Source organism: Taudactylus pleione, unplaced genomic scaffold (genome assembly GCF_031769625.1).
Source record: "Taudactylus pleione unplaced genomic scaffold, aTauple2 ptg000976l, whole genome shotgun sequence".
In the NCBI taxonomy this organism is placed as follows: Eukaryota; Metazoa; Chordata; class Amphibia; order Anura; family Myobatrachidae; genus Taudactylus; species Taudactylus pleione.
This window is the reverse complement of record NW_028285377.1, coordinates 2280147-2293509: the sequence shown is the minus strand read 5'-3', so window position 1 is coordinate 2293509 and position 13363 is coordinate 2280147. Positions and strand designations below refer to the sequence as shown.

Here is a 13363-nt window from a genome sequence, read left to right as displayed (position 1 = left end):
TGATCTATATAAGTGAGGTCAGTAGAAACGCCCCTCCCCCACACACCTGCAGGGCTTGTAGGAGAAGTAAAGGGATAGGTATAAGCTGACAGTAAGCGGAAAATAAGCACAGACAGGCAGCACTAGCAAAAGTCACATACCATGCAGGAAGATATACTCACTGCACCTTTACACTACAATCAACCTGCCCAGATTCAGTGTCTGGGAGGGCTATAGTGCTGTGTACGCTGTCCTTAATCAGGGGAGAGGTACACAGGGGGACCGGTCCGCGTGCTCCCTGAGATCTGCGCTGCCACTGGGAAAATGGCCGCTGGAGACCTCAGAGGAGGAGTGGCCGTGTAACTGCAGCTCAGCGACGCCAGACTACGTGCTGAAAGGCGCGCTGAACAGAGGGGAGGAGCCGCTGAACAGGGAAGGCTTCCTCCCCTGGCTGGCCATAACCCCAGGGATGCTGGCTTCCCGCTTGCCCCTTTATCCCTGGTGGTCTAGTGGTCCCACGGGTTATGGGGGGGGGGCCCGCCACCACTGCCAGCAGCCTCCGGTCTGTCCCCCGGACCGGAGGCTAAAGGACTGCATTTAAGGCATTCCGCGCGCCGCAACTAGCCAGCGACGCGCGGCTTACCTGAATCCCTGGCGACTCCGGCAGCAGTCCTGGGAGGTAGACAGAGTCCGGCTAGTACGGACTCTGCCCTCCCGCCACGATCCCCAGATCAGTACTGGCGTCGCGGCGCCAGTCGGGGATCAGAGCGGCAGCGTGGGCGTCTGTACAGACAGCCCTTCGCTGCCGTCTGTAGTAAAAAGAGATTAAAAATAAATAAAATCTAACTTAAAATAAAAAGCTTCTGGGGGCTGCTCCTGCAGCCCCCCTGTGCGGTGACCGACTCCGGCCGGGCACCAGCTTACACTGAGGTGCCTGTGGCTCGGGGGCGGGGTATAGAGGAGGACCCAAGTGCATCCTGGGAGCTAAAAGCTTAACTGTGTGGTGCCCATGGATCCTGTTCCAGCTATAACCCCAAGGTCAACCCTGTGGACCCCCTATGGACCCTGAAGTAGAAATATTTTTAGTTTATCTCCATTTTCTGCTCAAAGCCAGCATAGTCACTACACAAACAGAGGGAAACTCTCCATTCTGATTGCAACATAAATGCTTTAAGCTACATGGCGATTCACGGCACTGAGACCCCCAGCGTCTCCTGTTACAGAGCAGGGTCAGTAGGTGCATAGGACTCTGCATGGTATCTGCTAACAAGGCAATACCTTCATTTTATGTGTGTGACAAAACAATATGACCCAACCCTTTATGGTTATCTGGCCTATATAAATAATAGATGTATATTAATCTGTGTTGAAGATACACCAATCGCATTTGTAATAAGCAATTTTATCTCACATGTCTTTCTGTTCTTAATACCACTATGTGTATAGATGTTTATATAGGGTTCCTCGTGCCACAAGGCATGAACGTCTCCTATTCGTCTGCTCGTACCTTAGTGTAATGAACCTCTAACAAAAAGAAACTACCGCACAGGATGAATCCAACAAACACCCTGTGGGATGGTATGTATAATGTACTAGTGATTATGTATCATTTATACAACGGGGTGTGTGCTACCTACTACCAACATACATGTCCTGTACATGGAGAAGAGACAGGGGTCGTGTCTTGGTGAACAAGTCGAATATTACAAAGAGGAAAATAAAAAAATACTTTTATTAGATATTCATTAAAATATAAGTTGTTCCCCTCCAGGAGTTGAAATAGCGAAACATTTAAATATACAGTAGATCAAAGAATGAAATTTAAAGATTAAAAACATATGCGAGGGGTATTCTCACACACTCACAAGGACTTCTAATGATATCCAGAAATCTGGGTACTAACTTTAAACAGATGAAATTAGAATATATAAGATGATGGAACAAGTCCTAATCACTGCTCACTATGATCTAGAGGAACCCTGAATAAAGATGAACATTTTTATATGAAATCATTAAAACACTGAAATCTTATATAACCACAAATCAGACTAAGGTCCGTATTCAATTTAAGGCGAAAAGCCGTAATCCGCGGAAAAGTTTCGCCGTATACAATTTTAAAGAGGCGGAAAGTCAATGCAATGTAATAGACAGAAAAGTTTCTCCTTTTGAATAGCAGCCGAAAAAAAGTGCAGAATTGGGGTTTTTGGGGTGCTCCGTTGTGGGAACCCCCGTGCAGCCTTCAGACAGTTCCCCAAGGGTAAACTGCATCAATTTAAAAAAAAAAAAAACCACTTAAGGACACGCCAAAAAATCACTTTGAATTTGGGGGCGGGAAAAAAAAAAAAAAGTTGTCGGACAAAGATAAAAACTAGCGAACTGGACTCTGGGGGGGTCCCCAAGTGTGCCCCATGTGATTTTTCATTGCAGGTGCTTGCAGCAGGTGGATTTTTCAAAATGTTTTCAACTTCACTTTAGCAACTTTTAAATATGCTGGCCCCCATTTTCATGTACCCCAAATTTGCTGGGATAAGTTATTTTCTGCAAAAAAACCCCCCTCCTGAATACTATTCTGCACTATTTATAAAAAAAACCGCTATTTAGCAGCTATTGAGCCCCTTTAAAAACACCAAATACCTTCAGCCAGCCAAATCGGGGGTACCATAGCTAACCCCCATGTCAGAGCATCTTTTGGGGGGGGTGTCAGGCTGATTTAACCCAAATTTGACAGTACCTTCTGACAGTTTAAGTTTCGCCGGGTCCCGTTTCCGCGTACTTTCAAAATTGAATACGGGGGCACGCGTGCGATACTTTTACAGCCTACAAAACAAAACACGCGATGTTGGCGAAAAGTCCGGGAGGCGGAAAAGTATCGCGGGTTCGCTCACATTGAATAAGGCTCTAAAAGTTAATTTCACTACACCCCATACAGAAATTGTCACAGAAAACAGTTTTAATTAATATTCAAACTTGTATTTCTAGTCACAATATTCATCTGTCCATTAGGATATCATTATCGAGGGCCTGGGCTTTTCTTACACTGAGATTCAATCAAAACATTCTGACCAACTCCTGTGTATAGCAGCCACAAAGCAATATCTATATAGGAGGGGCGTGGCGCGCGCCCACCCCTGGAGGGGCGTGGCGCGCGCCCACCCCTGGAGGGGCGTGGCGCGCGCCCACCCCTGGAGGGGCGTGGCGCGCGCCCACCCCTGGAGGGGCGTGGCGCGCGCCCACCCCTGGAGGGGCGTGGCGCGCGCCCACCCCTGGAGGGGCGTGGCGCGCGCCCACCCCTGGAGGGGCGTGGCGCGCGCCCACCCCTGGAGGGGCGTGGCGCGCGCCCACCCCTGGAGGGGCGTGGCGCGCGCCCACCCCTGGAGGGGCGTGGCGCGCGCCCACACCTGGATACCTGGAGAGGTGTGGCGCGCGCCCACACCTGGATACCTGGAGAGGCGTGGCGCGCACACACCTGGATACCTGGAGAGGCATGGCGCACACACACCAGGATACCTGGAGAGGCATGGCACACACACACCAGGATACCTGGAGAGGCATGGCGCACACACCTGGATACCTCGTGCACCATGAAAGCAACTGGCTCCATATCTCTCTCTACTACCCCCCTCTCCACACAATACACAGTACTCATAAAAGTCTTTGTGTTAATCACGTGGCCACATAGGGAACAGGAATGTAACATTACAGTGGGATTTTGGTTGGTTTTGTAGCTTTAGTTAACTGTGACTATTGGTGTTTATTGGCCTTAATGTATTCGTTATGTGAAACTGGGTTATAGATATGGAAGTGTGGTTGTACAAGTGTTTGTTACCTTTAATGGTGTACACATTGGATTCTAATGTGCTGTACACAGTGCTAATCTTACAGTGGGCATTACGCATTCGGGTAGGAAGCGCATGGTGCTATGGAGACTGTTTGGGCATGAACCCTATCCCATAAAGCTCTCAATGAGCAGTTCTTGTGCGGACGTGGTCTCCAGAGCCAAACTGGAACTCACTACAGAGGTCCAGATTATTTATCATGCTGCATAGATCAGCACTAGGTGCACCCCTTCTATGAACTTGTCTGGCCAATCACAACCAGGCTGAGCTGCTAGATATGTCCTATAACGGCACTTAGTTGACACTGCATGAAGCCAAATGTTTGGTGGTGTGATAGTCTGCAGAAGACACTGCATGAAGTCAGATGCTTGGTGTGATAGTCTGCAGTAGACACTGCATGGAGCCAGATGCTTGGTGGTGTGATAGTCTGCATGTTTTCCTTTTATTTGAAGTTCAGTTGTACGTTATTATTACACCTGAGCCCACACAGAAGCATCATTAATGAAGGAATATCCCAGATACTGATTCATTATTATACCTAGTATTATTTATTTCAGTATTTGACCCTTCAAACATTTTTCTAAATTATTTATCAAAATGATTATTTTGGAGCTATGAATATAAATGAGGAGGTAGAGGCGAAACCCCCAGCTCTATTGTCCCCGGACAGTTCCCTTACCTTCTTACGGTCACCCAGCACTATTGTCCCCAAGCAGTTCCCTTACCTTCTTACTGTCACCCGGCACTATTGTCCCCGGGCAGTTCCCTCACCTTCTTACTGTCACCCGGCACTATTGTCCCCGGGCAGTTCCCTCACCTTCTTACTGTCACCCGGCACTATTGTCCCCGGCCAGTTCCCTCACCTTCTTACTGTCACCCAGCACTAATGTCCCCAAGCAGTTCCCTTACCTTCTTACTGTCACCCAGCACTAAAGTCCCCAAGCAGTTCCCTTACCTTCTTACTGTCACCCAGCACTATTGTCCCCGGCCAGTTCCCTAACCTTCTGTCACCCAGCACTATTGTCCCCAAGCAGTTCCCTTACCTTCTTACTGTCACCCGGCACTATTGTCCCCGGGCAGTTCCCTCACCTTCTTACTGTCACCCGGCACTATTGTCCCCGGCCAGTTCCCTCACCTTCTTACTGTCACCCAGCACTAATGTCCCCAAGCAGTTCCCTTACCTTCTTACTGTCACCCAGCACTAAAGTCCCCAAGCAGTTCCCTTACCTTCTTACTGTCACCCAGCACTATTGTCCCCGGCCAGTTCCCTAACCTTCTTACTGTCACCCAGCACTATTGTCCCCAAGCAGTTCCCTTACCTTCTTACTGTCACCCGGCACTATTGTCCCCGGGCAGTTCCCTCACCTTCTTACTGTCACCCAGCACTATTGTCCCCAGCCAGTTCCCTTACCTTCTGTCACCCAGCACTATTGTCCCCAAGCAGTTCTCTCACCTTCTTACTGTCCCCCAGCACTATTGTCCCCGGGCAGTTCCCTCACCTTCTTACTGTCACCCAGCACTATTGTACCCGGCCAGTTCCCTCACCTTCTTACTGTCACCCAGCACTATTGTCCCCGGGCAGTTCCCTTACCGTCTTACTGTCACCCAGCACTATTGTCCCCGGGCAGTTCCCTTACCTTCTTACTGTCACCCAGCACTACTGTCCCCGGCCAGTTCCCTTATCTTATTACTGTCACCCAGCACTATTGTCCCCGGCCAGGTCCCTTACCGTCTTACTGTCACCCAGCACTATTGTCCCCGGGCAGTTCCCTTACCTTCTTACTGTCACCCAGCACTACTGTCCCCGGCCAGTTCCCTTACCTTCTTACTGTCACCCAGCACTATTGTCCCCGGCCAGTTCCCTTACCTTCTTACTGTCACCCGGCACTATTGTCCCCAAGCAGTTCCCTTACCGTCTTACTGTCACCCAGCACTATTGTCCCCGGCCAGTTCCCTTACCTTCTTACTGTCACCCAGCAATATTGTCCCCGGGCAGTTCCCTTACCTTCTTACTGTCACCCAGCACTATTGTCCCCGGCCAGGTCCCTTACCTTCTTACTGTCCCCCAGCACTATTGTCCTCAGCCAGTTCCCATATCTTCTTACTGTCCCCCAGCACTATTGTCCCCGGGCAGTTCCCTTACCTTCTTACTGTCACCCAGCACTAATGTCCCCGGGCAGTTCCCTTACCTTCTTACTGTCACCCAGCACTATTGTCCCCGGCCAGTTCCCTTACCTTCTTACGGTCCCCCAGCACTTTTGTCCCCGGGCAGTTCCCTCACCTTCTTACTGTCACCCAGCACTATTGTACCCGGCCAGTTCCCTCACCTTCTTACGGTCCCCCAGCACTTTTGTCCCCGGGCAGTTCTCTTACCTTCTTACGGTCACCCAAGAAGTTAATGCTGGTCGGCCAGAACTTCCTGTAAAGAAGTAAAATGTAATAAGTCCCCGGTATGCAGTCAGCACGTCTACATCCACAATATCAATATTCACAATGTCAACAGCAGAGAGTCGACACTGATATTATCATGGGTAGTATGTCACCATAATTAATGTCGATACCGGCAAAAAATTTCAACACTGACAGAATTTTACACTCACAGAATACAAACATCGGGAATGTGCACATTCCCATTAGTTTTAGCGTTACGGTTACCGTTAGGGATAGAGACAGGAATAGAAATCCTAGTGTAGACATTACGTCAGTGAGGACACAATGAATGTGCAGAAAATTACATAATAACCTACCAATGCACCTGATAAAGTGCCTTGCCACTACTGTACCACTTCAAAAACATATTATGGAGCGTTTAAGTTTTCGAAAACAAAGCAAACCCTAAACAGTCATTTATTTGTACTATGTGATGAAGTTGTGTAGACATTAGTGTAAGGTAGGAGAGGTCCTGGCTGTGATAATATTACTTACTCCATGTGATGAAGTTGTGCAGACCTAATGGTGCATACAGACGTAAAGAGTTTCTGTCCAACCATCGAACTAGTTGATTGGTTGGAATGAAAGTCTGGTAATGTATGGGAGTAACTGATGATCAGCAATTTGCTCCTAAATGCCGGAAAACAGATGAAAATGGCGTCAGACAAGTTTGTTAAATGACTGATCTAAACAATTTGTTCAAACAACAGTTTTAGTCCATTTTCCGGCGTTTGGGAGCAAATTGATGATTGTCATTTGCTTTCATACCTTGCCAGATTTTCATTCCAACCAGCTGGATGGTTGGACAGAAAATCTTTACGTGTGTACCCAGCCTTAGAGTAAAGGTCCCCATACAGTGTACCCAGCCATATAGAGTAAAGGTCCCCATACAGTGTACCCAGCCATAGAGAAAAGGTCCCCCATACATCTGCGATGGATTGCTGCGATGGGATCGGAACAATATTGCTTACTCCAAGTGCTGAAGCTTTGCAGACATTAGAGTAAGGTGGGGGAGGCCCTGGCTGTGACAATATTACTTACTCCATGTGATGAAGTTGTGCAGACATTAGAGTAAGGTGGGGGAGGCCCTGGCTGTGACAATATTACTTACTCCATGTGATGAAGTTGTGTAGACATTAGAGTAAGGTAGGGGAGGCCCTGGCTGTGACAATATTACTTACTCCATGTGATGAAGTTGTGTAGACATTAGAGTAAGGTAGGGGAGGCCCTGGCTGTGACAATATTACTTACTCCATGTGATGAAGTTGTGTAGACATTAGAGTAAGGTAGGGGAGGCCCTGGCTGTGACAATATTACTTACTCCATGTGATGAAGTTGTGCAGACATTAGAGTAAGGTGGGGGAGGCCCTGGCTGTGACAATATTACTTACTCCATGTGATGAAGTTGTGCAGACATTAGAGTAAGGTGGGGGAGGCCCTGGCTGTGACAATATTACTTACTCCATGTGATTAAGTTGTGTAGACATTAGAGTAAGGTAGGGGAGGCCCTGGCTGTGACAATATTACTTACTCCATGTGATGAAGTTGTGTAGACATTAGAGTAAGGTAGGGGAGGTCCTGGCTGTGACAATATTACTTACTCCATGTGATGAAGTTGTGTAGACATTAGAGTAAGGTAGGGGAGGTCCTGGCTGTGACAATATTACTTACTCCATGTGATGAAGTTGTGTAGACATTAGAGTAAGGTAGGGGAGGCCCTGGCTGTGACAATATTACTTACTCCATGTGATGAAGTTGTGTAGACATTAGAGTAAGGTAGGGGAGGTCCTGGCTGTGACAATATTACTTACTCCATGTGATGAAGTTGTGTAGACATTAGAGTAAGGTAGGGGAGGTCCTGGCTGTGACAATATTACTTACTCCATGTGATGAAGCCATGTAGACTTTAGAGTAAGGTAGGGGAGGCCCTGGCTGTGACAATATTACTTACTCCTGTACGCCTAGGAATGCGAGAAGTGCTGTATCCGGCTGCTTGTTCAGTCGCAGGACACAATCCCAGTAGGCATCTTCTTCTTTCTCATGTTCCATCGCATAGAGCATGAACAGGGGAGGATAGAGGCGAGGTAGCAGCACAGGCAGCAGCAGTCCCGAACTAGTTACCACGTACCTTAATATAAAAAAAAAAAGTAACTTTATGAGTATATCAGATGGCAGATTTCACACTGCAGCCCAAACACCCAACCATTGTTATTGTGAAATGAAGTTAAGAAAATCCTATTTTTGGGGCATTTTAACAAAACTAGAAATTATATTGTGACAATTAACTGTTCAAGAGTCAACGCTCTATATTAAATTGCTTTTGAAGTGGTCAGAAGTTAGATATTGGGCAGGCACAGAATTAGCTGAATATATTGTGATTAGATTGTTATGAGGAATGCTGGCAAATGACCGCACGTATGTGCCGCAATGACACGGGAAGCGGAATCTAACATGTCCACCCCTGTGTGATGGAACAGAACAGACTGAGCCTCCAGGGAGTCCCGTATCTGGCCACCTATAACCACAGAAGGTCCTCACATATTTTTTTTTAGAATAATAGTTATTTTCAATGTATCACCCACCCCCCACAGTATTCACAAATGACACAATTTGGAAAAAATCACAAAACATACATGGGAGAGACACCTAATACAAGAGCTCTCGTCTGGTAACATCAAACACTGCAATTGTTTCTAATAACCTCCCAGATATTAGGGGAACTTTGGATTAAAAAAAAAAAAAAAAGCCAGATTATGAAACAGAATATTGGTGGAAACAAAACCGCAAATCAAGGTCTGGTCACTACTTTATGAAAAGCTTGGCTCATCTTTTACTCTAGGGCAAAATTATTGTTTTTCAGTACAGGTAGTAATCATACGTTAGCACAATATTCAGATATATGGGCAAAGACAAATACAGTATATTCCAGTATTTATTATGTTTACCCAGGTTCGGGAGACTGGGACCCGGCGTCTGTACTCCCATTGTAGAGGTGATGCTTCTCAGCCGATGCCCTGAGGGGAGAGGATGGCTGCAGTGTGCTGCCCTCTTCAGGAAGGTCGGGGAACAGAAACCTGGTAGAGAGCGCAGCCTGTTATTCCAGCCAGCATGGTGCACAGAAAACGTTTGTGCATAAATAGTGACATTTACTTTTTCATAAAAAGTATTCGTTAATACACTATACATGTGATACCTCACAGTCCTGTGTATACATCTGTAACATCAGCCACAGCACAGCCAGCATAGAGACACACTACTGCTATCTCACATCTGTAATACCTCACAGTCCTGTGTATACATCTGTAACATCAGCCACAGCACAGCCAGCATAGAGATGCCCAGTACTGCTATCTCACATCTGTAATACCTCACAGTCCTGTGTATACATCTGTAACATCAGCCACAGCACAGCCAGAATAGACACCCACTACTGCTATCTCACATCTGTACTACCTCAGTCCTGTGTATACATCTGTAACATCAGCCACAGCACAGCCAGCATAGACACCCACTACTGCTATCTCACATCTGTAATACCTCACAGTCCTGTGTATACATCTGTAACATCAGCCACAGCACAGCCAGAATAGACACCCACTACTGCTATCTCACATCTGTACTACCTCAGTCCTGTGTATACATCTGTAACATCAGCCACAGCACAGCCAGCATAGACACCCACTACTGCTATCTCACATCTGTAATACCTCACAGTCCTGTGTATACATCTGTAACATCAGCCACAGCACAGCCAGCATAGAGACACCCACTACTGCTATCTCACATCTGTAATACCTCACAGTCCTGATTATACATCTGTAACACCTCGCAATCCAGCGTATACATCAGTAACATCAGCCACAGCACAGCCAGCATAGAGACACCCACTACTGCTATCTCACATCTGTAATACCTCACAGCCCTGTGTATACATCTGTAACATCAGCCACAGCACAGCCAGCATAGAGACCCCACTACTGCTATCTCACATCTGTAATACCTCACAATACTGTGTATACATCTGTAACATCAGCCACAGTACACCCAGCATAGAGACACCCACTACTGCTATCTCACATCTGTAATACCTCACAGTCCTGTGTATACATCTGTAACATCAGCCACAGCTGAGCCAGCATAGAGACACCCACTACTGCTATCTCACATCTGTAATACCTCACAGTCCTGTGTATACATCTGTAACATCAGCCACAGCACAGCCAGCATAGAGACACCCACTACTGGTATCTCACATCTGTAATACCTCACAGTCATGTGTATACATCTGTAATACCTCACAGTCCTGTGTATACATCTGTAACATCAGCCACAGCACAGCCAGCATAGAGACACACTACTGCTATCTCACATCTGTAATACCTCACAGTCCTGTGTATACATCTGTAACATCAGCCACAGCACAGCCAGCATAGAGACCCCACTACTGCTATCTCACATCTGTAATACCTCACAGTCCTGTGTATACATCTGTAACATCAGCCACAGCTGAGCCAGCATAGAGACACCCACTACTGCTATCTCACATCTGTAATACCTCACAGTCCTGTGTATACATCTGTAACATCAGCCACAGCACAGCCAGCATAGAGACCCCACTACTGCTATCTCACATCTGTAATACCTCACAGTCCTGTGTATACATCTGTAACATCAGCCACAGCACAGCCAGCATAGAGACCCCACTACTGCTATCTCACATCTGTAATACCTCACAGTCCTGTGTATACATCTGTAACATCAGCCACAGCTGAGCCAGCATAGAGACACCCACTACTGCTATCTCACATCTGTAATACCTCACAGTCCTGTGTATACATCTGTAACATCAGCCACAGCACAGCCAGCATAGACACACCCACTACTGGTATCTCACATCTGTAATACCTCACAGTCATGTGTATACATCTGTAATACCTCACAGTCCTGTGTATACATCTGTAACATCAGCCACAGCACAGCCAGCATAGAGACACACTACTGCTATCTCACATCTGTAATACCTCACAGTCCTGTGTATACATCTGTAACATCAGCCACAGCACAGCCAGCATAGAGACCCCACTACTGCTATCTCACATCTGTAATACCTCACAGTCCTGTGTATACATCTGTAACATCAGCCACAGCTCAGCCAGCATAGAGACCCCACTACTGCTATCTCACATCTGTAATACCTCACAGTCCTGTGTATACATCTGTAACATCAGCCACAGCACAGCCAGCATAGAGATGCCCAGTACTGCTATCTCACATCTGTAATACCTCACAGTCCTGTGTATACATCTGTAACATCAGCCACAGCACAGCCAGCATAGAGACACCCACTACTGCTATCTCACATCTGTAATACCTCACAGTCCTGTGTATACATCTGTAACATCAGCCACAGCACAGCCAGCAAAGAGACACCAACTACTGCTATCTCACATCCGTAATACCTCACAGTCCTGTGTATACATCTGTAACATCAGCCACAGCACAGCCAGCATAGAGACACCCACTACTGCTATCTCACATCCGTAATACCTCACAGTCCTGTGTATACATCTGTAACATCAGCCACAGCACAGCCAGCATAGAGACACCCACTACTGCTATCTCACATCCGTAATACCTCACAGTCCTATGTATACATCTGTAACATCAGCCACAGCTCAGCCAGCATAGACACCCACTACTGCTATCTCACATCTGTAATACCTCACAGTCCTGTGTATACATCTGTAACATCAGCCACAGCACAGCCAGCATAGAGACACCCACTACTGCTATCTCACATCTGTAATACCTCACAGTCCTGTGTATACATCTGTAACATCAGCCACAGCACAGCCAGCATAGAGACACCCACTACTGCTATCTCACATCCGTAATACCTCACAGTCCTGTGTATACATCTGTAACATCAGCCACAGCACAGCCAGCATAGAGACACCAACTACTGCTATCTCACACCTGTAATACCTCACAGTCCTGTGTATACATCTGTAACATCAGCCACAGCACAGCCAGCATAGAGACACCCACTACTGCTATCTCACATCTGTAACACCTCACAGTCCTGTGTATACATCTGTAACATCAGCCACAGCACAGCCAGCATAGAGACACCCACTACTGCTATCTCACATCTGTAATACCTCACAGTCCTGTGTATACATCTGTAACATCAGCCACAGCACAGCCAGCATAGAGACACCCACTACTGCTATCTCACATCTGTAATACCACACAGTCCTGTGTATACATCTGTAACATCAGCCACAGCACAGCCAGCATAGAGACACCAACTACTGCTATCTCACATCTGTAATACCTCAGTCCTGTATATACATCTGTAACATCAGCCACAGCACAGCCAGCATAGAGACACCCACTACTGCTATCTCACATCTGTAACACCTCACAGTCCTGTGTATACATCTGTAACATCAGCCACAGCTCAGCCAGCATAGAGACGCCCACTACTGCTATCTCACATATGTAATACCTCACAGTCCTGTGTATACATCAGTAACATCAGCCACAGCACACCCAGCATAGAGACCCCACTACTGCTATCTCACATCTGTAATACCTCACAGTCCTGTGTATACATCTGTAACATCAGCCACAGCACAGCCAGCATAGAGACACCAACTACTGCTATCTCACATCTGTAATACCTCAGTCCTGTATATACATCTGTAACTTCAGCCACAGCACAGCCAGCATAGAGACACCCACTACTGCTATCTCACATCTGTAATACCTCACAGTCCTGTGTATACATCTGTAACATCAGCCACAGCACAGCCAGCATAGAGACACCCACTACTGCTCTCACATCTGTAATACCTCACAGTCCTGTGTATACATCTGTAACATCAGCCACAGCACAGCCAGCATAGAGACACCCACTACTGCTATCTCACATCTGTAATACCTCACAGTCCTGTGTATACATCTGTAACATCAGCCACAGCTCAGCCAACATAGAGACACCCACTACTGCTATCTCACATCTGTAACACCTCACAGTCCTGTGTATACATCTGTAACATCAGCCACAGCACAGCCAGCATAGAGACACCCACTACTGCTATCTCACATCTGTA

General features: G+C 47.0%; 1 protein-coding gene across 4 annotated transcripts in view; it reads right to left on the bottom strand.

The window, feature by feature from the left end:
• The window catches only part of ALS2 (alsin Rho guanine nucleotide exchange factor ALS2), a 212120-nt gene that overhangs the window by 25583 nt on the left and 173174 nt on the right, over positions 1-13363 (bottom strand). For all 4 annotated transcript variants that reach the window (XM_088460710.1, XM_088460709.1, XM_088460712.1 and 1 more), the window contains 3 exons: positions 9191-9319; positions 8197-8373; positions 6189-6234 (listed from right to left, as the gene is read on the bottom strand). In XM_088460710.1, coding sequence (XP_088316836.1) covers positions 6189-6234; positions 8197-8373; positions 9191-9319 — 352 coding nt within the window. The remainder of the gene's footprint in view (positions 1-6188; positions 6235-8196; positions 8374-9190; positions 9320-13363) is intronic.